At 43.9% G+C, this 27,500-nt stretch overlaps 2 protein-coding genes across 2 annotated transcripts in view; both read left to right on the top strand.

Annotated features, from left to right (window-relative positions):
- The window catches only part of LOC118796964 (rho guanine nucleotide exchange factor 28), a 28,223-nt gene extending 3,874 nt beyond the window's left edge, over positions 1-24,349 (top strand). The window contains exons 4-31 of the mRNA XM_036556132.1: positions 1,472-1,640; positions 1,780-1,969; positions 2,303-2,363; positions 2,476-2,522; positions 3,990-4,074; positions 5,868-5,962; positions 6,438-6,504; positions 7,771-7,801; positions 8,119-8,254; positions 9,611-9,695; positions 9,821-9,864; positions 10,009-10,054; positions 10,563-10,623; positions 12,425-12,525; positions 13,296-13,403; positions 13,894-14,153; positions 14,446-14,571; positions 14,878-14,995; positions 16,033-16,287; positions 16,939-17,015; positions 17,430-17,611; positions 19,452-19,525; positions 20,040-20,225; positions 21,331-21,393; positions 21,518-21,606; positions 21,805-21,846; positions 23,148-23,252; positions 23,595-24,349. Coding sequence (XP_036412025.1) covers positions 1,472-1,640; positions 1,780-1,969; positions 2,303-2,363; positions 2,476-2,522; positions 3,990-4,074; positions 5,868-5,962; positions 6,438-6,504; positions 7,771-7,801; positions 8,119-8,254; positions 9,611-9,695; positions 9,821-9,864; positions 10,009-10,054; positions 10,563-10,623; positions 12,425-12,525; positions 13,296-13,403; positions 13,894-14,153; positions 14,446-14,571; positions 14,878-14,995; positions 16,033-16,287; positions 16,939-17,015; positions 17,430-17,611; positions 19,452-19,525; positions 20,040-20,225; positions 21,331-21,393; positions 21,518-21,606; positions 21,805-21,846; positions 23,148-23,252; positions 23,595-23,888 — 3,197 coding nt within the window. The 3' untranslated portion in view covers positions 23,889-24,349. The remainder of the gene's footprint in view (positions 1-1,471; positions 1,641-1,779; positions 1,970-2,302; positions 2,364-2,475; positions 2,523-3,989; positions 4,075-5,867; positions 5,963-6,437; positions 6,505-7,770; positions 7,802-8,118; positions 8,255-9,610; positions 9,696-9,820; positions 9,865-10,008; positions 10,055-10,562; positions 10,624-12,424; positions 12,526-13,295; positions 13,404-13,893; positions 14,154-14,445; positions 14,572-14,877; positions 14,996-16,032; positions 16,288-16,938; positions 17,016-17,429; positions 17,612-19,451; positions 19,526-20,039; positions 20,226-21,330; positions 21,394-21,517; positions 21,607-21,804; positions 21,847-23,147; positions 23,253-23,594) is intronic.
- Positions 24,350-27,466: 3,117 nt separating this feature from the next.
- Positions 27,467-27,500, top strand: part of cab39 (calcium binding protein 39) — a 10,693-nt gene continuing 10,659 nt past the window's right edge. Inside the window, exon 1 of the mRNA XM_036556134.1 lies at positions 27,467-27,500. This exon is cut by the window's right edge and continues 173 nt beyond it. The gene's annotated coding sequence lies outside the window, so the exon portion shown is untranslated.

Below are 27,500 nucleotides of genomic sequence, written 5' to 3' on the forward strand. Positions count from 1 at the left end.
CAGGTTTAGTATCGTTAGTTCACTCTGGTGCTCCTCTCATCTCCCTTCTGTAGATTCGTCACACTTTAGAAGGATGTAATGTTGGCTTTTCAAAATAACGAGTGTGATTTTGTGGTGTGATTCTTTCTTAAAGAGATCATCAGCACTTAAATGGTGAGATTTCCAGTGATGTGGTGATGCTCACAAGCTCTGTTCCTGAGGAAAGCCTGTGTTTATAATGCCCCCCCCCCAACACACACACACACACAGCTGGCCATCGAGGGGAGATGTACCATAAAATCATAATTTAAACAAACAGATAAACTCCAGAAAGCATTACTGAGCACTGCTGAGCTGCAAGAGCAATTAAGTTCCATCTTTGAGATAAGAACTTGAGCAGCACAGAGGAGCTGAGGAACAGCAACAGGAAAGCAATTCATGGAAGTTGAGCAGCTGGGAAAACTGTGCTGGATTATTTCTAAAGAAGAGCCAAACACACTTCTACTCCAGCAGCCTTTACACTTCACACACTACCAGCACTGCAATCTACAGAAATTACCCCACACACTGGCTTAAAGCTGAGACCACCCACAAACCACTTTAGCTGTTCTTTATAACTGCAGGCCCCAGCCGGCTGCTGAGAGGAGCAAGGAGCTCTGTGATTAAGCTGGTGAGGTTTGCATTGGAGTTCTTTCTGCAGAGTTCTTTATCATGGCGGGGTGCTAACATTACCACCAGGGGCAGCAGTGCTCAGAACACTGAAACATATTTCATACAGAAAGAGGAAATCAGCAGGAGCAGAGAATTACAGGCAGGATTCAGACACAGAGATCATCTCACTGGAACTGCTGAAGATCTGGAAGCTTTGTACATGAGGTGCTTTGTGTAGTTGAAGGTGGTCGATTTTGTAGGAAGTGTAAAACTGTGTGTGTGTGTGTGTGTGTGTGTGTGTGTGTGTGTGTGTGTGTGTGTGCTTGCTTCTGTTCTCAGCTCTGAAACAGTTCTGTGGTTCTGGATGACCTTCAGAATGAGCTCAGCAGAGTTCACTCACACTCAGAGAGGAGCAGGTTAAAGTGATTGATTGTGTGTGTGTGTGTGTGGGGGGGGTGTTCCGGACTCTGCTTCACATCTAAATGACAGAAATGTCCGGAGATGATGGTGGAATTGTAAAGTAGGGGGGGTTTAAGTGGATTTGGTTTCCATGGTGACTGGAGCCAATGAGGAAGCTCTAATTACAGCAGAGTGACAGAGAGAGAGTTTAATATACAGAGAGAGAGAGAGAGAGAGAGAGAGAGAGAGAGAGAGGAGAGAGAGAGAGAGTTTATTTACAGAGAGTCTGTTTAATGTACATGTGTGTGTGTTTGAGTTTTTGTGTGTATTAATGTGAGTATTAATGTGTGTACAGTCTCTGCTGCACCTTTGTGTGCGGTTGGGGTTTGTGTGTATGCATTAATCTGTGTGTGTGTGTGTGTGTGTATGTGTGTGTGTGTAGAGTCTCTGCTGCACCTCTGTGTGCGGTTGGGGTTTGTGTGTGTGTGTGAGTTCCTGCTGTGTCAGCCTGGTGCTCTGATGATGATAAATTCAGCCAATCAGACTGGAGACACGCCGCTACAGCTGGCCCAGCGGACCAAACAGCACGAGCTCATCAGCCTCCTCACCCAGTAGGAAGCTTTACGGTCTCTCTCTGATAGAGAACTCATACTATTACATTACATACTATTTACATCTGAATTATATATATATATATATATATATATATATAAATATAATTTATTATTTTTATCCTGTCTCCTCCTGCAGCCCCCCTAACCCTCTGACCACGCCTCTGGGCGGAGTCTCGCAGGTGTGGACGGGTCAGTCAGGCCTGCTGAGGTTCAGCCATACCTTCAGCGTGATGTCACTGTCTGTGTGTGTGTCCTCCGCTCACATCCTCCACTCAGCTGTCCAGCTGCTGACCGAGTGTGTGTCCGACTGTACACTCACACATACGGTGAGATACACATGCACACACACACACACACACACACACACACACACACTCGCACACACACGCATGGTGAGATACACACACTCACACAGACAAACTCACACATGGTTATATATACACACAGTAGTGTTTATTACAGAATAAAGAAAGATAAACTGTCTTCTGTATTGTTTGATATTTGATCTGATCATTTTTATTCTTATACAATTTTAGTCACTAATCACAATAAATCTGTGTGCGTGCGTATATCTGTGTGTGTGTGTGTGTGTGTGTGTGTGTGTGTGTGTGTGTGTGTGTATGTGTGTGTGTGTGTGTGTGTGTGTGTGTGTGTGTCAGATTAAAGAGCTCTGTGTCGGGAGCAGAGCAGGAAATAGAGAATCTGTATCAACATTTTCAGGTTTGTGCTTCACATTCAGATTAATTTGTCTGGAATGTAACTGTTACAGCAGATTATCTCAGCACATTCATTTACATATATTTATTTACATATTAATATCACTTTGATATAGATGAACCACAATCAAGAGAATCACCACATGCTGTTGTTCCGTACAGTGTGAGTGCAATTATGATTATTCTGGTGTTTGTGTTTTCATCACCACCATCATCACCATCTCCATCATCATCATCACCATCAACATCATCATCATCATCATCATCACCATTATCTTCATCATCTCCACCATCATCTTCGTCATCTCCTTCATCAACTCCATCATCATCATAATCTTCATCTCCATCATCACCATCACCATCACCATCTCCATCATCACCATCTCCATCATCATCACCATCATCTTCATCATCATCTCCATCATCATCTCCATCGTCATCTCCATCATCATCATCATCATCATCTATCATCACCATCTCTATCATCATCATCATCATCGTCTTCGTCATCACCATCTCCATCATCATCCCCATTATCACCATCTCAATCATCATGATGATCATAATCATGATCATCATCATCTTCATTATCATCACAATCAATGTCATCATCATTTTCACCATCATCTTCACCATCATCATCACCATCATCATCATCTCCATGATTATCTTCACCATCATCACCATCTCAATCTCCATCACCATCATCATCATCATCATCATCATCATCATCTCCTTCACCATCATTATCATTACAATCCCTCAATATGATCAGCATCATCACCATCTCAATCGTCATGATCATCTTCATGATCATCATCATTAGCATCATCATCATCATCATCATCATCATCTTCACCATCAACATCACCATCAACATCATCATGATCATCATCACCATCATCATCTTCACCATCTCCATCATCTTCATCATAATCATCTCCATCATCATCTTCACCATCTCCATCTCCATCATCTCCATCTCCATCATCTCCTTCACCATCAAAATCATTACAAACACTCACCATCATCATCACCATCTTAGTCATCATGATCATCATGATCATCATCAGCGATGATGATGGTGGCGGTGGTGGTGAATGTGACAGTGATGATGATGATGATGATGATGAGTGTGACAGTGATGATGATGATGGTGGTGGTGGTGAATGTGACAGTAATGATGATGATGATGATGATGATGAGTGTAACAGTGATGATGATGATGGTGGTGGTGGTGAATGTGACAGTGATGATGATGATGATGAGTGTAACAGTGATGATGATGATGGTGGTGGTGGTGAATGTGACAGTGATGATGATGATGATGATGATGATGATGATGTTGATGATGATGGTTTGTGTTTGTGATGAAAATGCAGAGAATGTGATGAATGATGTTCTATCAGACAAAGTGAGCTGTAGAACTTTCTTGCTAAGGGCAACATTTCTATTATTATTATTATTATTATTATTATTATTATTATTGTTGTTGTAATTTGTTAATATTCATTATTGATGTCAATTTATGCTTTCAAAACCTGAGTTTAAGAGGTAAAAATGAATAATAATTACAGACCTTTTAACAATTACAACATTCTAATGGTAATGCTTTTCTTTTTTTCATCAGAAGTTCAGCAGTTCCAGTGATGATGATGATGATGATGGTGTTGGTGGTGATGATGATGATGAAGAACTATTATTACCCATAAACTCAGGAAAGTTTTGTCTTTACAGCTCTACAGTTTTGCTTTTTGCTGATACATTTCAGTTTCAGACATGAGAATCACACCTTTTAAACGTTTCATCATCTGCATCAAACACCTTCAGCTGAATTTTCTTTTAAGATTACACTTAAGTGTTTAAGGTTAAGTGTGTTGCACCAACGCCTCTCAGGCTATCAATGATCTATCACACTATCACACACCTTTACGTTTCCCCAGTGATCAATTTTCCCTTAAATAACCGCTCAGACGTGGCAGAAAGTTCCTCAGCTGTAATTTGAAGAGGAGAATTTAGAGAGAATCCCAAATAACAACGTCGCTCAGAATCTTCATGAAAACTGTGTAAGTGGGTTTTAAGAGGAAAATTCTGTCGGTTTTCTGCGGATCGTAAGTTCCGATAGTGAAAGAACGCTGATGTCAGTCACTGTAGTAAAGCATCAGCCACTGCAGTAAAGCATCACTCACTGCAGTAAAGCGTCCGTCACTGCAGTAAAGCGTCGGTCACTACCGTAAAGCGTCAGTCACTGCGGTAAAGCGCCAGTCACTGCTGTAAAGCGTGAGTCACTGCAGTAAAGCGTCAGCCACTGCTGTAAAGCGTCAGTCACTGCAGTAAAGCATCACTCACTGCAGTAAAGCATCAGTCACTGCGGTGAAGCGCCAGTCACTGCAGTAAAGCGTCGGTCACTACTGTAAAGCGTCAGTCACTGCCGTAAAGCGTGAGTCACTGCCGTAAAGCGTGAGTCACTGTGGTAAAGCATCACTCATTGCGGTGAAGCGTCAGTCACTGCAGTAAAGCGTCAGTCACTGTGGTAAAGCGTTAGTCACTACAGTAAAGCGTCAGTCACTGCGGTAAAGTGTCGGTCACTACGGTAAAGCATCAGTCACTGCAGTAAAGCTTCAGTCACTGCAGTAAAGCATCAGTCACTGCGGTAAACCATCAATCACTGCAGTTAAGCGTCCGTCACTGCGGTAAAGCGTCAGTCACTGCAGTAAAGTGTCAGTCACTGCGGTAAAGCGTCCGTCACTGCAGTAAAGCGTCAGTCACTGCAGTAAAGCGTCAGTCGCTGCGGTAAAGCGCCAGTCACTGCGGTAAAACAGCAGTCACTGCAGTAAAGCGTCAGTCACTGCGGTAAAGCGTCAGTCACTGCAGTAAAGCGCCAGTCACTGCGGTAAAGCGTCAGTCACTCCGGTAAAGCGTCCGTCACTGTGGTAAAGCGTCAGTCACTGCAGTAAAACGTCAGTCACTGCGGTAAAGCGTCAGTCACTGCAGTAAAGCGTCAGTCACTGCGGTAAAGCGTCCGTCACTGTGGTAAAGCGTCACTCACTGCAGTAAAACGTCACTCACTGCGGTAAAGCGTCAGTCACTGCAGTAAAGCGTCAGTCACGGCAGTAAAGCGTCAGTCACTGCGGTAAAGCGTCAGTCACTGCAGTAAAGCGTCAGTCACTGCGGTAAAGCGTCCGTCACTGTGGTAAAGCGTCACTCACTGCAGTAAAACGTCACTCACTGCGGTAAAGCGTCAGTCACTGCAGTAAAGCGTCAGTCACGGCAGTAAAGCGTCAGTCACTGCAGTAAAGCATCAATCACTGCAGTAAAGCGTCCGTCACTGTGGTAAAGCCCTCTGAGTTTTGCGTCACTGACAGAAACGTCTGAGCGGGTCACTCAGCTCCTGTAGAGAATCTTCTTCACTAAAGCAGATCTCATTCAGTTCAAACTGAAGGAAAACTGTAAGGTGTTTTGTGCACCGAGCACAGTGCTGTATATTTTACTGTATATTTAATTATTACAGGCGGATCAGAAAATCAGCTGAACTGCGTCGGTTCTCCTGCGTTTCTCAGCCAGAGTTTAGAAACAGAACTGAGAAGCAGACGTGAAGATGAGGTGAGCTGGAATTCAGGAGTTTCACAGAAAAATGCTGCTTGATGCATTTGTAACAATTCTGGCTATAACGAGGTTTTGGAAAGAATAGCTGATGCATAATTAAGTTATTTTTTTAATTTTTATTAATGATAATATACCACTGATATTTATCGTATGAGTATAGACCACTCACAACAAATGTCACAAAGAAAGAAAATGTATTATAGTCTATAATGCGTTTCGCAACAAAACAGTTATAAGATTAATACAATAAATTACAGAATATCTCAATGCAATCAAGAGAGGTTTATTAGCGTATATAGGTTAGTTTTATAATATTAATAGTTTTGTTTTAAAAGGATGTGTCAGTACAGTCGGCTTGATTCACAGTCGGGCTGTGAAAACGTTCTCTGCTGAAAAAAAGAGAATTTTATTAAAACCCCTGAATTTAAAAATATTAGAGTTTAATTTGAGGATTTTACTCATTTTCCTTCAGCAGCCTCACTTCAAACACAACTCATCTCCCAGCAGCCAATGGGCTCTACTGACCCACAATGCAACAGGTGAGTGAGTGTATGTTTATGAATACTGTGAGTGTGTGTAGTGTGTGTGTGTGTGAGGGGTGTGTGTTTAGTGAGCGTGAGTTTGTGTGTGTGTGTGGGGTGTGTGAGGGGTGTGTGTGTAGTGAGCGTGAGTTTGTGTGTGTGTGTGGGGTGTGTGAGGGGTGTGTGAGGGGTGTGTGTGTAGTGAGCGTGAGTTTGTGTGTGTGTGGAGGGGTGTGTGTAGTGTGTGTGGAGGGGTGTGTGAGGGGTGTGTGTGTAGTGAGCGTGAGTTTGTGTGTGTGTGTGAGGGGTGTGTGTGTGTAGTGTGAGTGTAGTGAGCGTGAGTTTGTGTGTGTGTGTGGAGGGGGTGTGTGTGTAGTGTGAGTGTAGTGAGCGTGAGTTTGTGTGTGTGTGAGGGGTGTGTGTGTGTAGTGTGAGTGTAGTGAGCGTGAGTTTGTGTGTGTGTGAGGGGTGTGTGTGTGTAGTGTGAGTGTAGTGAGCGTGAGTTTGTGTGTGTGTGAGGGGTGTGTGTGTGTAGTGTGAGTGTAGTGAGCGTGAGTTTGTGTGTGTGTGTGTGGAGGGGGTGTGTGTGTAGTGTGAGTGTAGTGAGCGTGAGTTTGTGTGTGTGTGTGTAGTGTGAGTGTAGTGAGCGTGAGTTTGTGTGTGTGTGAGGGGTGTGTGGGTGTAGTGTGAGTGTAGTGAGCGTGAGTTGTGTGTGTGTGTGTGTGGAGGGGGTGTGTGTGTAGTGTGAGTGTAGTGAGCGTGAGTTTGTGTGTGTGTGAGGGGTGTGTGTGTGTAGTGTGAGTGTAGTGAGCGTGAGTTTGTGTGTGTGTGTGTAGTGTGAGTGTAGTGAGTGTGAGTTTGTGTGTGTGTGTGTGTGTGTGGAGGGGGTGTGTGTGTAGTGTGAGTGTAGTGAAGGTGAGTTTGTGTGAGGGGTGTGTGTGTGTAGTGTGAGTGTAGTGAGTGTGAGTTTGTGTGTGTGTGTGGAGGGTGTGTGTGTGTAGTGTGAGTGTAGTGAGCGTGAGTTTGTGTGAGGGGTGTGTGTGTGTAGTGTGAGTGTAGTGAGCGTGAGTTTGTGTGTGTGTGTGTGTGTGTGTGTGTGTGTGTGTGTGTGTGTGTGTGTAGGTGTTGTGCGGTTTGTCTCTGTGGTTTAGGGTTTACAGATCAGAGTTTAGGTTTAGAGCTGTGTCTCTCAGACTCTCCACACTGTGATGTGTTTCTGTATCTGTTTTTTACATTTTAAACTGAATTTATTAAATTCTAAAGTCTAAAAACTGTCTTCACCAGATCCTGAAGACACAGAGACGGCCAGCGAAAGGTATGATCACTTTCTGTCTGACACGCACACGCACACACGCACACATGCACACACGCGCACACGCACACACACACACAAAAACTGAAACACGCACACGCACACACACACGCACACGCACGCACAAACTCACGCTCACTACACTCACACTACACACACACCCCCTCCACACACACAAACTCACGCTCACGCACGCACGCACACACGCACACGCACACACACACACGCACACACACGCACACACACACACACGCACACACGCACACGCACACAGAGAAATAATGAGGTTGTAATCTAATCTAAAGTGTTTCCTGTGACAGTAAGAAGAGCAGTGATGGAGAACCGACTGCAGAGGAAGAGAAAAATAAACTCATCTCTTCATCTGACACAGAAACGGAAAAGTGCCGGACTCCGAGCGTCCTGCAGAGACGAGCGGGCAGCAACACCAACATCCAGGTGAGTCGTACACACTCAGATCCAGACCTTCAGACATTCTCCTCTTCCTGTTTAGTGGAACAGAATTCAGAAAACTCTGAAAATTCAGAGAGAATTTGGAGAAATTTTATTGGATTTGATTTTGACACCTGCACCAAGAGAATTCCTTGTACCGCTGGTACTTGACAAATAAAGATTCAGATTTGGATTCAGAAAGAATTTGGAGAATTTGGAGAGATTCAGGGAATTCAGAAACGACAGGGATTCTAAGAGAGTTCAGAGGTTTCATGAATTCTCTGAATTCTCTAGGTAATCTTGTAGATTCAGAGAGTTCTGAAAAAATTCAGGGCAAATTTGGAGAGAATTAAGAGAATTCAAGGAGATTCAGAAATCTGAGAGATTTCAGATAAATGCTGACAGAATTCAGAGAATTCTTAGATTCAAGAGAATTCAGATAAAATTCAGCATGTACATCAGTGATTTTCCCGCCTCCATCTTATAACGTGCCAGAAAGACTCTGGTCAGAAAACAGGCATGGGTCAAATCCAGAAAAGACAGCCAGTACAAAAATATGAACATAACAGAAGGCAAACAATCCAAAAGGGTCAGGCAAAAAAGGCAGAGTCAAAGAAACAGGCAAAACAGTCATAAACAGGAATTACATGCACAACAGAACCCTCAGTACTTCTGTATACATACAATACCTCACGACTAGGCTACGCTAAAGCCCTGGCTTATAAACTAAACTACTATGGTCAAATGACAGACAACACAGGTGAACAGAATTAGTACTAACAGAATTAGAAGAAAGATCAGGAGTCACTTGGGTCATGTGATCTCCTAGAGGATTCTGGGAAATGGAGTCTGAGTGCGCCTCAGAGCCGGAGGGATGCGTGACACATCTCAGACTGTGAAGTGCACCTGTGTGACCGTTTGATTCGGCTCTGCTGGTTTTGTACAGGCAGCTGTGAAAAACCAAAGCACTCTTTTGATGCTTTACAGTCAGCTCTACATAAACGTAGACTCATATTTTTGCTGTAGTTTTGCTGTTCAAAATTTATATTTGCTCTTTTTAATCTTTGTTTTGTGTATAGTTCTCGGATGCACTGTAAACGAGGGTCACTCTCAGTGTAGTTTAAATGAAGGCTGATTGATTGATTTCAGATATAATCCAAAAAATTTAGAGAATTCAGTGACAATTCAAGGAATTTAGAGAAAATTAGGACAAAATATAGAGAATTCAGAGATTTTAGGTAAGTTGGGCAGAATTCAGAGAAATCAGAGACATGTATGAAAATTCCGAGGATTTGGAGAGAATCCAGTGAGAGAGTTCAGACAGAGTTCAGAGAGTGAGCGTAACTCCACCCTCACCTGCAGGCTGATCAGGAGCAGCACTCACCTGAGCATCTGCTTGGACAGGTGTGTGAAACACCTCACACAGAGAGGCTTCCTCAGGACTCAGGTGAGGACTCGTATTCACAACACCTGACTGTGTGTGTTTGAGTGTGCGTGTAATAATGTGTGTATTAGTGTCGTGTGTGTGTAGTAATAGTGTAGTGTGTATATGTGTGTATATTGTGTTCTCAGGTTTCTCTGAGTTTCGCTCTGACTCTGCGTCCGTGAGCTGGAGGGTGAGTTTTATAAACATATAGTATGTTTTATAATAAATATAATGAAATATATATTAGATATATATTAATTATACAATTGGTTCTCTTGTTGGTTTTACTGAACTCTAAGTTTATTTTTATTTATACATTTTTGCTTTTACCCAGAACCCTCAGCAGCTAAAGGCTTTCAACAACTGTCCTATCCTGCTGTGTGAGTGACCAATCGCACCGTTCTGTTCTAACCATGTGACTCAAAAGCAGCAGATGCAGGATCACATTATAAACATGCCCTGTTTACTTTTTATATGAATGTTTTATATTAATGTCAGTAACACGGTAAATTAGGCTTTAATTTGATTCTGAATAATTGATTTACCTGATTTACTGATTGGCAGGTCAGATATTAAAACTGTATATCATTGAGTTAAAAACAGAAACTAAATGTACATGTTACTTACATTAAATGTAAATGTAAGTAAGTTATGATCAGTGCTGCAGGTGAGCAGACAGGACGCATTTACTGAGTTAGAGGCTTTATTGAGAACAGGATGGATATGATGAGGATACAAAGATCTATAAACAATAAACACATAACAAAAAACTACAACAATCAGGATTAAACCATAAAAACAAACATACAGAGCTGTACATATATATATATATATATATATATATATAGTGAGTGTGTGTGTGTGTTTGTGTGTGTGTGTGTGTTTCAGATTCCTCGAGCCAGAGTTCTCCGGCTCTATTCGTCAGTCACAACAATACTGAGACTCGCAGGTATGTGCGTGTGAGTGTGCCTGTGTGTGTGGGTATGTGTACTGGGTAGTGTGTGTGTGGGTATGTGTACTGGGTAGCATGTGTGTGGGTATGTGTACTGGGTAGTGTGTGTGTGGGTATGTGTACTGGGTAGCGTGTGTGTGGGTATGTGTACTGGGTAGCGTGTGTGTGGGTATGTGTACTGGGTAGCGTGTGTGTGTTACAGCGTTTATCAGACGCTCTTATCCAGAGTGACTTATAAAAGTGCTTTGTTATCCACTCGGAGAACGTCTCCTAGCTAGAACTGCCTTTCAGCTCAGACTCGGCCAGAGCTGAAAATACAGAAAGATACAGATCAAACACAGCAGGAGTGCCTTACAGTACAGTTCAGAAAGCACTTAGATTAGTGCTCAGTTAAGAGCTGTACAGAGAGACAGTCTTCAGTCTGAGTTTGAAGACGAGAGAGCGATTCCTTCCACCACCTGGGCTCCAGGACAGAGAAGAGCCCTGATAGCCGAGCTGGACTTGAAGCTCGAAAGACCACTGCCATCAGGTCGGGAGGGGCTGGTCCAGTTTTGGCTTTGTAGACATCAGAGTTTTAATCTGATGCAGCCACAGGAAGTGAGTGAAGGGAGCGCAGCAGTGGAGTGACGTGACTGAACTTAGGAAGACTGAAGACGAGCCGTGCTGCTGCAGTCTGGGTTAGCTGGAGGTCCTGATGGTCCTCATAGGAAGACCAATCAGAAGTGAGTTGCAGTGGTCAAGCTTTGAGATGACCAAAGACTGAACAAGCACCTTGGTGGCCTCCTGTGAGAGAAAGGGTTCGATATTCATTATGCGTAAATATGATAAACATACAATAAAGATCGCTCAGTAGCTCTGTGACATTTACACTTTATTCACTATCAGCTCTGTGACATTTACACTTTATTCACTATCAGCTCTGTGACATTTACACTTTATTCACTATCAGCTCTGTAGCATTTACACTTTATTCACTATCAGCTCTGTAGCATTTACACTTTATTCACTATCAGCTCTGTAACATTTACATGTTATTCACTATCAGCTCTGTAGCATTTACACTTTATTCACTATCAGCTCTGTAGCATTTACACTTTATTCACTATCAGCTCTGTGGCATTTACACTTTATTCACTATCAGCTCTGTAGCATTTACACTTTATTCACTATCAGCTCTGTAGCATTCACACTTTATTCACTATCAGCTCTGTGACATTTACATGTTATTCACTATCAGCTCTGTAGCATTTACACTTTATTCACTATCAGCTCTGTAGCATTTACATGTTATTCACTATCAGCTCTGTAGCATTTACACTTTATTCACTATCAGCTCTGTAACATTTACACTTTATTCACTATCAGCTCTGTAACATTTACATGTTATTCACTATCAGCTCTGTAGCATTTACACTTTATTCACTATCAGCTCTGTAGCATTTAGACTTTATTCACTATCAGCTCTGTGGCATTTACACTTTATTCACTATCAGCTCTGTGACATTTACACTTTATTCACTATCAGCTCTGTGACATTTACACTTTATTCACTATCAGCTCTGTGGCATTTACACTTTATTCACTATCAGCTCTGTGACATTTACACTTTATTCACTATCAGCACTGTAACATTTACACTTTATTCACTATCAATCAGCTCTGTAACAGTTACACATGATTCACAAGCAGCTAACATCTGCACTTTATTTACAAATTGTAAAGTAACCCCATTACAGTTTGAGATAAGTAATTAGTCATTTGTGTGTGTGTGTGTGTGTGTGTGTGTGTGTGTGTGTAGAAGGCGCAGTAACAGTGAGGGGTGTGGTCATGAGGTCACTGTGAGGAAATCCTGGTCTGTGATTGGAGATTCCACTTCCCGCCCGTTGACCCAGAGCTCAGGTCAGGACAAAATACCATAAATTTGCTAATTATATACAAACATGAATCATATATCAGAGCGTTTATGTCTGTGTATAATAAACAGCCGCCCTGCTGCAGGTCTGATGATCACTGATCAGAATCTACTCTTATTCTTATTTTTACTCTAATCTTTATTGTATTGTATTTCTATTTTATTTGTCTCTTAGTTTAATCCTTGTTATTTGTCTGTGTTTGTCTGGTCTGTTCAGTGTGTTAATGTCATACATGTGTGACTCACTGAGACTCAGTGAGACTCACAGAGACTCACTGAGACTCACTCTGACTCACTGAGACTCACTGAGACTCACTCTGGCTCACTGAGACTCACTCTGACTCACTGAGACTCACTCTGACTCACTGAGACTCACTGAGACTCACTGAGAGACTCACTGCAGATCGTTGTTCCATTAAAGCAGACATTCTCCTGGTTCTGCTTGTTTAATCAGCTGTTCTCAGTTGATCAGGTTCTCCTGCTTGACTGGAATGAAGACCTGCAGCCATGTTGGTGCCCTATGGGTCAGTCTGGACTCCCCTGAAACAAGCAGACTCAGTGTTATGTAAGACGGAAAGTGACCACACTGACCTGCTCAGTGTCCAGAGCTGAGTCCTGTAGAAGCTGAATGGAGCAGTGTTGGTCATTTCCTGCTGAATCGTGTTAATGTTTGTAAGGTTGTTGTTAAGAGTGATTTTTTTTAACAATTCAAAATGTATGAATTCAGAGATTTTCTGTTTTTGTTGTCGTTCTCCAGCTCCTGCCCCGCTGGACTACACAGCAGAATCCTGGAGCGCTTTGGTGGACGCCGAGTTTCTGAACACGCTGGACAGAGGAGTGGTCAAGAGGCAGGAGGTTATCTATGGTCAGTTTTTACGTACTAAGCCAGACGTCTGCCTGTTCTCAGAGTGTGTGAGCCACGTTCTTTCACAGGAAAGGGCCGTTTGATTGACATGTAAAATGGCCAATCACAGGTCAGTGTTTCTGTGTGACGTGCAGGAGATTTTTAAAACGGAGCTACAACAAAAACACACCTGCACAAAACAACATAAAAATTCTGTACTGGTCAGCAAACACTGGAGGAAATCTCACTTACTGGCTTCTGGGAAAACTGATGATTAAAGTATAAAGTCGTATTTTTATGAATTCGCTGTGAATTTTTTTATTATACATTTTTTTTGTTAATCAGCACTGTTCGTTTGTTTACTGTTGTTATCATTGTGTTGTTGATCGGTTTCTGGATTTGCGAATGATGAATATTTCTGATAAATTAAATCTGTTGTAAGTAGTTTTGATTAAAAACGTTCTGATCGAGTGTTGCTCTCTCTTTATTGATATCGACCTTTGACCTGCAGAGCTGATGCAGACAGAGTTTCATCACGTGCAGACGCTGATGGTGATGGCGGAGGTCTTGAGGCGGGGCTTACTGGAGGAAGTGCAGCTGGAGGAGGACGTGATTGGTCAAATTTTCCCCAGTCTGGACGACCTCATCACGCTCCACAGAAACTTCCTAGCTGCTATGGAGACGAGGAGGTGGAGCTCCAGCTCTGCAGAGAACTGCATAAACTACAGAAACTACATCATTCAGCGAATCGGGGATGTTCTACTGCAGCAGGTGGGCGGGGCTTAAACACTCAGTAATGCACTTTAATTTTGAATATTCAATAGTTATTCATTTATTTAAAATAACACATTTTCTAAGAGTGTGTGTGTATGTTATGTGTGTGTGTGTATATATGATGTGCGTGTGTGTGTATATGATGTGTGTGTGTATATATGATGTGCGTGTGTGTGTATATGATGTGTGTGTGTATATATGGTGTGTGTGTGTGTGTATGCCCTATGCCCTGTGTGTGTATTGTGTGTATTGTCTGCATTGTGTGCGTTTCTATTGTGTGTGTGTGTAGTTCTGTGGGTGTGTAGGAGATCAGGTGATGGAGCTGTATGGAGATTTCTGCAGTAAACACTCCGACGCTCTCAGAATTTACAAACAGCTTCAGCAAAACAACCGGAAGCTGCAGCTGTTCATCAGAGTGAGTTAATCAACATCATTTCACTGAAGAATTAATAAAAGCTGTTTGGAGATAAACGTAGTGTAAATGTTTCAGTGTTTGTTTTAGATCACAAAGTAGAACCAACACCTGAAATATTATACTTACCTGACATCTACAGCATTATTAATCAATCTGTGAAAAAACCTCAGTGAATATGGGGGGATTCTCTCACTGTTTACTTTGGGGTTTTATTTGTAACAACATTTTAAACTAACCGCTCTGTGTTCAGGCTGCTGCTGGTAACTGAGCGGTGATGAAGCTGCTGTGTGTGTTTGTTTTCTGCAGCAGCAGAGCAGCAATTCTGTCATTAAGCGGAGAGAAATCCCAGAATTCCTGCTGCTGATCACTCAGAGGATCACTAAATACCCCGTCCTGCTGGAACGACTGCTGCACTGCACTGACGGTAACACACACACACACACTCAGTGTGCAGATGAGCGAGTGAACGCTACGACTCAAAAAGCAGACAGTAAAACTGCTCTTCACTCTTTAACTTCACTGTGACCCAAACACAGCCCTTTAGCCTCATTACAGTAACACTGAACAAACACACACACACACACACACACACACACACACACACTCCTTTGCACAATTCCCAAACTTTTCTTACAGTCTCAGCACAAAAACACAAACAGAGAGAAACCAGAATGAAAACAGAGATGGACAGAATGTCCACTGTGCTTCAGTGGAATGATATTAAACCCAGTGTGGAAAAATTAATATTCACAGTTGTTAGTTTGATGCTAACGTATCACTGAAAACCCCATAGACTGCAGATATTAGCACTGGTGCAGTGGTGGTAATTTATAGGATTAACAGGTAAAAAAAAAAACAGATTAGACTGCCTTGATACTTACAGGTTTGGTACAGAGGGAGAACCCAAGGTCAGTGTGCAGGAACCTGTTCTTATTACATACAAACAGGGTTGGAAGTGTAGTGTAAATGTGCTGAGAGGAAAAAAGCTGAACACAGTGAGAGTGAAGTCAGAGTGATTGAGGTGCTCCGGCTGAGTCAGGGATCGAAACTGCGAGTGGCATCACTGCGCCACATGCTGGTGATTGTGGACGCTGGCAGGTCCATCTATGAGGCCCTGATGTGAAAAGGCAGGTAATGACAAACAAAGGAGCGCCAACACAGCATGATTAAACAGAAGATATTTTTGTCAACGGGGCATCTAAAAAAGGACTGTAAATCAGAGTGTGATTGGTTGGTTCCTCTGTCACTTCCTAATTATGTTGCTAGTTAATCTAATGTGTGAAACCTTCAGTCCAGCTCCTTAAGTCCTAACCAATAGGAGAGCAGCTCAGCTGTATCTATCTGGATACCACAGAGAGAACCATCAGTTTTCAGCCGATTGTTATTTGTAACAGACAATCTGAATCTCAGGCTAATATGTTTTACTATCTTGTGTCTGTTAATGCTGTGGTTTGTCTGTAGAGGGCACTGTGGAGCAGCGTGACATTGCTGCGGCACTGGAGGGTCTGAGGGGGGTGTTAGCGGGGGTCGAGCTGCACGTGTCTAAGGTCCAGCGGGCGCAGAAGCTGGATGACATCATTGGCCGGCTGGACCCGAAGAGCTGCACTCGACTGAAGAGCGGAGAAATCTACAGCAAACACACACTCACACACACCACACACACACTCACACACTCCGCAACGCTCACCTGCAGAACCACCTCCGGCAGACTCAGAGGTATGGACCCTGAGAACATAGGATCCTGAAAACATAGAACCCTGAGAACATAGGGCCCTAAAAACATTAACCAAAAGAATATAGGTCCCAGAGAACATAGAACCCTGAGAACACAAAGGGCTCTAGGTCCACAGTCCCTGAGAACACAAGACTCAGAGAACATAGAACCCTGGAAACATAGGGCCCAGAGAACACTGGACCCTGAGACCATAGGACCTGAGAACATAGACCCAGAGAAAACAGGACCCTGAGAACACAGAAACCTGGGAACATAGGGCTCTGGGTCCACAGATCCTAAGAACACGAGAGTCTGAGAACACAGATCTGGGAATACAGAACTGTGAAATATAGGGTCCAGGAACATAGAACCCTAGGGACATGGAACCCTGAGAACATCAGATCCTGAGAACATATTCCCTGTGAACACAAACATGCTCTTGCCATACTGTACTAGTTAAGTGTACTGTACTGTTCTGCTAGAATATCTAGTCTGATCTAACTTTTATCAATCTCTCTCTCTCTCTCTCTCTCTCTCTCTCTCTCTCTCTCTCTCTGTGTGTCTCTCTCTCTCTCTCTCTCTCTCTCTCTCTCTCTGTGTGTCTCTCTCTCTCTCTCTCTCTCTCTCTCTCTCGTGTGTCTCTCTCTCTGCAGAAGTTCTTGCTCTTCTTCTCTCAGATGTTCTGGTGTTTCTTCAGGAGAAAGAACAGAAGTTCACATTTGCTGCTCTGGTACCGAATCACACACACATTAAAGTGATAGTTCAGAGTGAACATTCTCAGGTTCTCCGCTTCTCCGCTTCCTCCAGACTCTGTCAGCTCAGACGGGTTCAGTGTCCAAATTCTGCTTCTTTATTTTAGTGCTAGAGCTACGAGGTTAATGTTGCTAACAAACTCTAGAAGTCAATAGTCACCCGAATCTTTTCTGTAAATACATCCAGAAAATGTCTAAACCTGATCAAAGCCCTCGTCATTAATGAGCTCACGGCTTTACAAGTTTACAACGTTTACATTAATATCATATTATAATCAGACCAGCTTCACTGAGTCGTTTCTGTGTTTTTTAGTGTAAACGTGCTGCCATTGTTATTGCTGTGCGTGTGTGTGTGTGTGTGTGTGTGTGTGTGTGTGTGTGTGTGTGTGTAGGAACAGAAGTCTGCTGTAGTTCCATTAAAGGGTCTGATCTGGAGAGAAATAGCCAATCAGGAGAGAGGATTGTTCCTGATCAGTAGTGACTCCTCCGCCGGACCGGAGATGTACGAGATTCACACAAACACTCGTGAGGAGCGTAACACCTGGATAACACACCTGCAGCAGACCACCCACAGGTCAGAGAGACCACCTACAGGTCAGACAAAGAGAGACCACCCACGTCTCCCTTCACTCTCCCCTCACTGATCACTCTCCTTCACTGATCACTCTCCTTCACTGACCACTCCCCTCTCACTGATCACTCTCCCTCACTGATCACTCTCCTCTCACTGATCACTCTCCCACACTGATCACTCTCCTTCTCACTGATCACTCTCCCTCACTGATCACTCTCCTTCACTGATCACTCTCCTCTCTCTGTTCACTCTCCTCTCTCTGATCACTCTCCCCTCACTGATCACTCTCCGCTCTCTGTTCACTCTCCCTCACTGATCACTCTCCTCTCTCTGATCACTCTCCTCTCTCTGATCACTCTCCCCTCACTGATCACTCTCCTCTCTCTGATCACTCTCCCCTCACTGATCACTCTCCTCTCTCTGATCACTCTCCCTCACTGATCACTCTCCTCTCTCTGATCACTCTCCCCTCACTGATCACTCTCCTCTCTCTGATCACTCTCCCTCACTGATCACTCTCCCTTGCTGACCACTCTCCCCTCACTGATCACTCTCCCCTCACTGATCACTCTCCTCTCACTGATTACTCTCCCCTCACTGATCACTCTCCTCTCTCTGATCACTCTCCTCTCACTGATCACTCTCCCTCACTGATCACTCTTTTGAAGGTTCTGATGGTTTTGGGAAATCAATGGCCTGTTTCTGTTTTCTGTAATCAAATCAAGCCTCTCTGACCTGAACCCAGAAAATTAAATCAGATCAAATATATTAGATCAGAAACTCTGTCGCTGCACTGACTCAGATCACACAATGCAACTGTTAATCTGAGCTGCAGAAACAGCAAATCCTGCATAACCATTTTTGTTATTTTATTTAAAACCCTTTTTAAGATTTACAGTACTCTAATTACTATGTTTTATTTACTGTGCTTTAATCTGATTTATTCTTTTTTATTTACAGTGCTCTAATCTAATTTAAAGTGTTTTCATTTACAGTGCTCTAATCTGATTTACACTTTTTTGGTTGCATTGCTCTAATCTGATTTGAAGAGTTTTTTATACAGTGCTCTAATCTGATTTACACTGTGTTTTTATTTACAGTGCTCTAATCTGATTTACACTTTTTTATTTATAGTGCTCTAATCTGATTTAAAGTGTTTCTAATTACAGTGCTGTAATCTGGTTTATGCTGTGTTTTTATTTACAGTGCTCTAATCTGATTTACACTTTTTAATGTTCAGTGCTCTAATCTGATTTAAAGTGTTTTTATTTACAGTGCTCTAATCTGATTTACGCTGTGTTTTTATTTACAACGTTCTAATCTGACTTACACTGTGTTTGTATTTTCAGTGCTCTAATATGATTTACACTTTTTTATTTACAGTCTTCTAATCTGATTTACACTGTTTTTATTTACAGTGCTCTAATCTCATTTACACTTTTATTTACAGTGCTTTTTTCTTATTTAAAGCATTTTTGTTAACAGTGCTCTAATCTGATTTACAATTTGTTTTTATTAACAATGCTCTAAACTGATTTAAACTGTTTTTTATTTATAGTGCTCTAATCTGATTTAAACTGTTTTTGTTTACAGTGCTTTAATCTGATTTAAACTGTTTTTATTTACAGTGCTTTAATCTGATTTAAACTGTTTTTATTTACAGTGCTTTAATCTGACTAAAAACTGCTTTTATTTACAGTTGTCTAATCTCATTTACTCTGTTTTTATTTACAGTGCTCTAACATGAGTCACACTGTGTTTTTATTTACAGTGCCCTAATCTGATTTACACGTTTTTATTTACAGTGCTGTAATCTGATTTGTTTGTATTTGTTTTTCAGTTTGTCTGACGGCGCTGACGGGGAGCTGAAGAGTAATGAGGAGAAGAAAATGAAGAAAATTCAGAAACTACAAGGTAAACAATAAATCTGATACACAAACACTGCAACAGCAGTGAGAGAATTTATTTACCCAGGATTCAGAACACACTGAAAAAACCTAAATAATCTTATACTTACGACAGTCTCAAAATAAAATATATTCCACATGTCAGCTAAATATCAGATCGTTTCTCCTGCTAAGAGACTATTTTCAGTGCAGCTGCTGTTGCTGCGTTAGTCCAGGTTTACAGTGAACAGTAAGTGCGTTACAGATCACTGAACAGCTCCACTCCACAGTTTTAGCCGAATGTGAGATGGTTTGGTCAGTTAGCATCATGCTAATCGGTGGAGTATAAGCTTCCATTTCTTGTTAGCTACATTAGCCTCGTAGCCAAAGAAGCAAAACTTCAGACTCCGAACTCGAGTCAGCTGATCAGCTACATTTGAAATGGGGGAAACTGAGGAAATCAGACACGTTTCTGAACTCTCACTGTAAATTGTGTGTGTGTGTGTGTGTGTGTGTGTGTGTGTGTGTGTGTGTGTGTGTAGAGGCTGTGTTTTCTGTGGATCTGCAGGTGTGTGCGGCTCTGGATGAGAAGCTGTGTGTGTGTGTGTGCGCTGGTGGGCGGAGTGTGAGTTCCCTTCATCTGCTCATTCAGCCACATCACTACACACTCCACACACACACACACACACCGCAGGGACTCACTCTACTGCAGGACGCCCAGAGAGAGGGTAAACACACACATACACACACACACACATATATACACACACACACACACACACATTCACACACACACACACACCCACACACACATACACACACACACACATATATACACACACACACACACACATTCACACACACACACACACATATACACACACACATATATACACACACACATTCACACACACACACATGCATACACACACACACATATATACACACACACACACATATACACACACACACACATATACACACACACACACACATATATACACACACACACACACACACATATATACACACACACACATATACACACACACACACACACACATATACACACACACACACACACACACACATATATACACACACACACATATACACACACACACACACACACATATACACACACACACACATATACACACACACACATATACACACACACACACACACACACACATATATACACACACACACACACATATATACACACACACACACACACACATGCATACACACACACATATTACACACACACACACACACACACACATATATACACACACACACACACACATGCATACACACACACACACAAATACAGACACACACACACACACACACACATATATACACACACACACACACACACAGCATACACACACACACACACATACACACACACACACATATATATACACACACACACACACACACACACAAATACAGACACCACACACACACACACACACACATATATACACACACACACACACACACATGCATACACACACACACATATATACACACACACACACACATACACACACACACACATATATACACACACACACACACACACACACACATAAATACAGACACACACACACCGCAGCAACTCACTCTACTGCAGGATGCCCAGAGAGAGGGTAAATGACACACACACACACACCCACACACACACACACATACACACACACACACATATACACACACACATATATATATACACACACACATACACAAACACACATATACACACAACATATATACTCTACTGAAAATAACAATGAGCTTATCCCTCTCTCTCTGTATCAGTGGTTAATCTGATGGTCACTCTGACTCCGTGGTTTTCTCCTCACTGTGACTTTAATCTGGACGGTCAGTGGATCTACAGCTCCATCAGAACAGATTATAATATTACTAATGTTATTAATTTGTAAAACTTTCAGAATAACAGTTTTAAAAAGTTACACGTTTAATAATATAAATCTGTTTTTGATAGCTGAGGGACTGCCCAGCGTGATCTGTCCCATAAAGCAGATGGACGCTGTTTTAGTGACCGCAGGATTCCCCGTCCAGATTCACTTACAGGTAATAAAGATTCACTGACCAGAATAAAAATCCTCACTTTACTGTCTGTGCTGTTCTCTGTGTGTCACATTCAGTACGGTTCTTTATGGGTTCTGTAAATGTTTATGGTTTCAGTCTGAACATCAGAGACACAGACTGCAGTTACAGTGTTTCTGATTAGTGTGAACACAGTTTAATTCACTGCTGTTTCTGCTGCAGGAGAGAATCCAGACCCTGATTCAGACTCTCTACAGCCTGCAGGCAAGACCTTCACCAGCGTCCACACCCACCACTGCCCCCCCGCACACACCTACCACCCACCACTACACACACCTACCACCCACCACTGCCCCCTGCACACACCTACCACCCACCACTGCCCCCTGCACACACCTACCAGCCACCACTACACACACCTACCACCCACCACTGCCCCCCTGCACACACCTACCACCCACCACTACACACACCTACCACCCACCACTGCCCCCTGCACACACCTACCACCCACCACTACACACACCTACCACCCACCACTACACACACCTACCACCCACCACTGCCCCCTGCACACACCTACCACCCACCACTGCCCCCCTGCACACACCTACCATCCACCACTACACACACCTACCACCCACCACTGCCTCCCTGCACACACCTACCACCCACCACTGCCCCCCTGCACACACCTACCACCCACCACTACACACACCTACCACCTACCACTGCCCCCCTGCACACACCTACCACCCACCACTACACACACCTACCACCCAGCACTACACACACCTACCACCCACCACTACACACACCTACCACCTACCACTGCCCCCCTGCACACACCTACCAGCCACCACTACACACACCTACCACCCACCACTGCCCCCTTGCACACACCTACCACCCACCACTACACACACCTACCACCCACCACTACACACACCTACCACCCACCACTGCCTCCCTGCACACACCTACCACCCACCACTACACACACCTACCACCCACCACTGCCCCCCTGCACACACCTACCACCCACCACTACACACACCTACCACCCAACACTACACACACCTACCACCCACCACTGCCCCCCTGCACACACCTACCACCCACTACTACACACACCTACCACCCACCACTGCCCCCCTGCACACACCTACCACCCACCAGCACACACCCACCACTGCCCCCCCGCACACCTACCACCACCCCACTACACACACCCACCACTGCCCCCGCACACACCTACCATCCTACATAACACACAACTACCACCCCACACTGCACTGACCTACCACCCCACACTACTCCCCCCTACCCCATCTACCACCCCCACTACTTCCACGCAATGCCCCCACCTCCCGACATCACCCCAAATACTCCCATCTCCCACCAACCCCACTACCCCCACCACCGGCCACCGTTATCTCCCACCACACCACACCATCTCCCACCACCACTTCACACCACCATTTCCTCCATCCCCACAACTACAGACTCACACCATCACCATCTCTCACCGCCCCCCATGTTCACTTTATTATTCATCCCATCAGGCCGTGGTGATTATTCAGGACAGTTTGTTTGAGGTTCAGAAGCTCCTCCTTCTGGATGATGAAGCCCCACCCCGCTGGCTGCCCATCGACTGTGTGGATGTGAAGGTGAGGCCATTATTACAGAATACCTGCACCAGTCAGTGTGTCTTCATTAAAAACAACTTAAAACACCTCATACATAACTGTAACTACATAAACTATAACTCTGTAACTGTAATTATATAACTACATAACCATAGCTATATATTTATAACTCTCTTACTGTACTACTAAAACTAACCATAACTATATAACTACATAACTATAACTGTATATCTATACAACTATAAGTACACAACTGTAACTATATAACTATATGAATCTAACTGTATAGTGATGTAACTACACACATTTAACAGTGTGTGTGTGTGTGTGTGTGTGTGTGTGTGTGTGTGTGTGTTTCCGCAGAGGGGGAGTGAGGAGTGGCTGAAGGCGGTGGAGGAGAGAGAGAGAGAGCAGGAGGAGGAGATGGAGAGATTAGAGAAAGAGTGGGCGGAGCTGGAGGCGGAGCTGCAGGAGTTTGAGGGGCATGTTCAGACTCTAAGGGATGAAGAGATGAGGGTGGAGCGAGAGAGGAGGAGAGTGGAGGAGGAGAGAGAGAGCTTAGAGAGAACACTCGGCCTCACTCACAGTAACAACAACAACAATAACACCAACAATCTCCAACTCAGGAGTCGCTCCATCACCACACTCCTCCACTGATAACCATGTGTGTGTGTGTGTTACAGTGTCCTATGTGTAATCTCAGACTGTCCTGTTGCTATGGTAACTGCTGTGTAGTGTAATAATTACTGTAATATTGTAATGTTTTATGCTCTGACTGCATACTCAGCATTTAAACCGAAGTTTAATTGGACTGTCAGATGCTGATTTAGGATTTCAGGCCTTTCAGAGTTTGAGGATTATTCACCATTTTACACAAAACATTTTATCATAAACCAGGAGAGAAATGGTGATTAAGTCAACTGGAGGACGAGTTCTGTTTCTGTAACACGCAAAACGCCAGAAATCAGCACTCAGCGCTGACGTCTCTGATCTCCAGTTAATGCAGTGGTAACGAAAAAAACACAATATATATCAAAACTTCACGGAAATAACGAACAGTGCGGTGAACTGAGTGACAGTAATGGTGTTATCTGTAATTTTATGAAATGTTCTGTAATCTCTTCTTTAATAACTGTATTGTGTATTGTAAGGCCCAACTGTCTGTCTGTCTGTCTGTCTCTCTGCGTTCGCTCCCGTATGTTGATGATTAAATGAGAAACGAAAGGCAGTGATTTTGTCTGCTGAGATAAATTCTCTGTTTTGGGTGGACTGTCTCTGCTGCTCTGCTTTTATTATCATGATTTAGAATCAGTCTAACAAAAGTGAACTCTGTGCTCGCATCTCTGTGACGTGTCTCAGTAGTTCCAGCTGCTCTGTGACGGTCTGAGTGGACCACACTGACTGGCTCTGCGTGACTGAGTGATGTGGCTCACACACAATGATTGTTTATACACACACAACGTCTGTGCTGCAGAGCTACAGACTGGAAATTCACAACATCACAGCATCTACAGACATCACACAGATTCAGACTCACGTCGTCCATTTAGCTGAGAATGATAAAGAACATGGTGTTAAAAGCTACCACGCACTCCGTTTTCCATAGAGTTTACAAATCCAGCAGTGAGTAAAAATGCATTGGTTTATTAATTTAACTTGAGCTGCATCATGTTTGTGATCAGAATTCAGACTGTAGATAAGAACCTGCTTATTAAAAAAAAAGCTCCAGCAGAACACGCACATTACACCAATCTCAAATGCATAAGTCGAGATCTCTTCCCTGTAAATCTGTGTGGTTTGTGGAGGACCTCAGGACTCAGGGTACCATTTGGGACTGATTTTCATATAGGAAAGACAGCCGTAGGGGACAGAAGAGGGCAGTAGGGAAAATTTGAAGGCAGTAGAGGGAAGTAGGGGGCAGTGGAGAGTTGCTAAAGTAGCTGTAGAGAGCATTAGAAGGCAGTTGAGGGCAGTAGGGGGCAGTGGAGAGTTGCAGGGAACATTAGAAGGCAGTAAGCGGCAGTAGGATGCAGTAGAGAGCTGTAACGAACGTTAGAATGCAGTAGGGGCAGTACAGAGCTATAGAAAACATAAGAAAGCAGTAGGAGGTAGTAGAGAGCTGTAGAGAATGTTAGAAGGCAGTATGTGGCAGTATAGAGCTGTAGGGAACGTTTGAAGGCAGTAGGGGGCAGTACAGAGCTGTAGGGAACGTCTGAAGGCAGTAGGGGCAGTAGAAAGCTGTAGGGAACATTTGAAGGCAGTAGAGGGCAGTAGAGAGCGGTAGGAGCAGTAGAGAGTTGTAGAGAACGTTAGAAGGCAGTAGGGGGCAGTAGAGAGTGTGGGATGTGAAGTAGGGGGCAGTAGGGTTAGGGAACATTAAGGCAGTAGAGAGGGAGCGTAGAAAGCTGTAGAGAATGTTAGAAGGCAGTAGCGTGCAGTAAAGAGTTGTAGGGAACATTTGAAGGCAGTAGAGAGCTGTAGAGAACGTTAGAAGGCAGTGAGGGGCAGTAGAGAGTTGTAGGGAACATGTGAAGGCAGTAGGGGCAGTAGAGAGTTGCAGGGAACATTAGAAGGCAGTAAGCAGCAGTAGGGAGCAGTAGGAGCTGTAGAGAACATAAGAAAGCAGTAGAAGGCAGTAGGGGGCAGTAAGAGCTGTAGGGAACATTAGAAGGCAGTAGAGGGCAGTAGGGGACAGTAGAGAGTTGCACAGAACATTAGAAGGCAGTAAGTGGCAGTAGAGAGCTGTAGGATCAGTAGAGAATTGTAGCGAACGTTAGAATGCAGTAGAGGGCAGTATAGAGTTGTAGGGAACATTAGAAGGCAGTAAGCGGCAGTAGAGAGCTGTAGAGAACGTTAGAAGGCAATAGGGGGCACTAGAGAGCTGTAGGGAACATTTGAAGGCAGTAGGGGGCAGTAGAGAGCTGTAGGGAACATTTGAAGGCAGTAGGGGGCAGTACAGAGCTGTAGGGAACATTTGAAGGCAGTAGGGGCAGTACAGAGCTGTAGGGAACATTTGAAGGCAGTAGAGGGCAGTAAAGAGCTGTAGGGAACATTTGAAGGCAGTAGAGGGCAGTACAGAGCAGTAGGAGCAGTAGAGAGCTGTAGAGAACGTTAGAAGGCAGTAGGGGGCAGTATAGCGCTATAGGGAACGTTAGAAGGCAGTAGGGGCAGTATAGAGCTGTAGGGAACATTTGAAGGCAGTAGGGGGCAGTATAGCGCTATAGGGAACGTTAGAAGGCAGTAGGGGCAGTATAGAGCTGTAGGGAACATTTGAAGGCAGTAGGGGGCAGTAGAGAGTTGCAGGGAACAGTAGAAGGCAGTATGGACCGTAGAGAGCTGTAGGGAACATTTGAAGGCAGTAGGGGCAGTACAGAGCTGTAGGGAACATTTGAAGGCAGTAGGGGCAGTAAGAGCTGTAGGGAACATTTGAAGGCAGTAGGGGGCAGTAGAGAGTTGCAGGGAACAATAGAAGGCTGTAGGGGCAGTAGAGAGTTGTAGGGAACATTTGAAGGCAGTAGGGGCAGTAGAGAGTTGTAGGGAACATTTGAAGGCAGTAGGGGCAGTAGAGAGTTGTAGGGAACAGAAGAAGGCAGTAGGGGGCAGTAGAGAGTTGCAGGGAACAATAGAAGGCAGTAGGGGCAGTACAGAGCTGTAGGGAACACTAGAAGGCAGTAGCGGCAGTAGAGAGCTGTAGGGAACATTTGAAGGCAGTAGGGGGCAGTAGAGAGTTGTAGGGAACAGAAGAAGGCAGTAGGGGGCAGTAGAGAGTTGTAGGGCACAGTAGAAGGGAGTAGGGGACAGTAGAGTTGTAGGGAACATTTGAAGGCAGTAGGGGCAGTACAGAGCTGTAGGGAACAGTAGAAGGCAGTAGGGGCAGTACAGAGCTGTAGGGAACAGTAGAAGGCAGTAGAGAGCTGTAGGGAACAGTAGAAGGCAGTAGAGAGTTGTAGGGAACAGAAGAAGACAGTAGGGGGCAGTAGAGAGCTGTAGGGAACATTTGAAGGCAGTAGGGGGCAGTACAGAGCTGTAGGTAACAGTAGAAGGCAGTAGGGGGCAGTAGAGAGTTGTAGGGAACAGTAGAAGGCAGTAGGGGGCAGTAGAGAGTTGTAGGGAACATTTGAAGGCAGTAGGGGCAGTAGAGAGTTGTAGGGAACATTTGAAGGCAGTAGGGGCAGTAGAGAGTTGTAGGGAACAGTAGAAGGCAGTAGGGGGCAGTAGAGAGTTGTAGGGAACAGAAGAAGACAGTAGGGGGCAGTAGAGGGCTGTAAT

Source organism: Colossoma macropomum, unplaced genomic scaffold, assembly GCF_904425465.1.
Source record: "Colossoma macropomum unplaced genomic scaffold, Colossoma_macropomum, whole genome shotgun sequence".
NCBI classification, from domain to species: domain Eukaryota; kingdom Metazoa; phylum Chordata; class Actinopteri; order Characiformes; family Serrasalmidae; genus Colossoma; species Colossoma macropomum.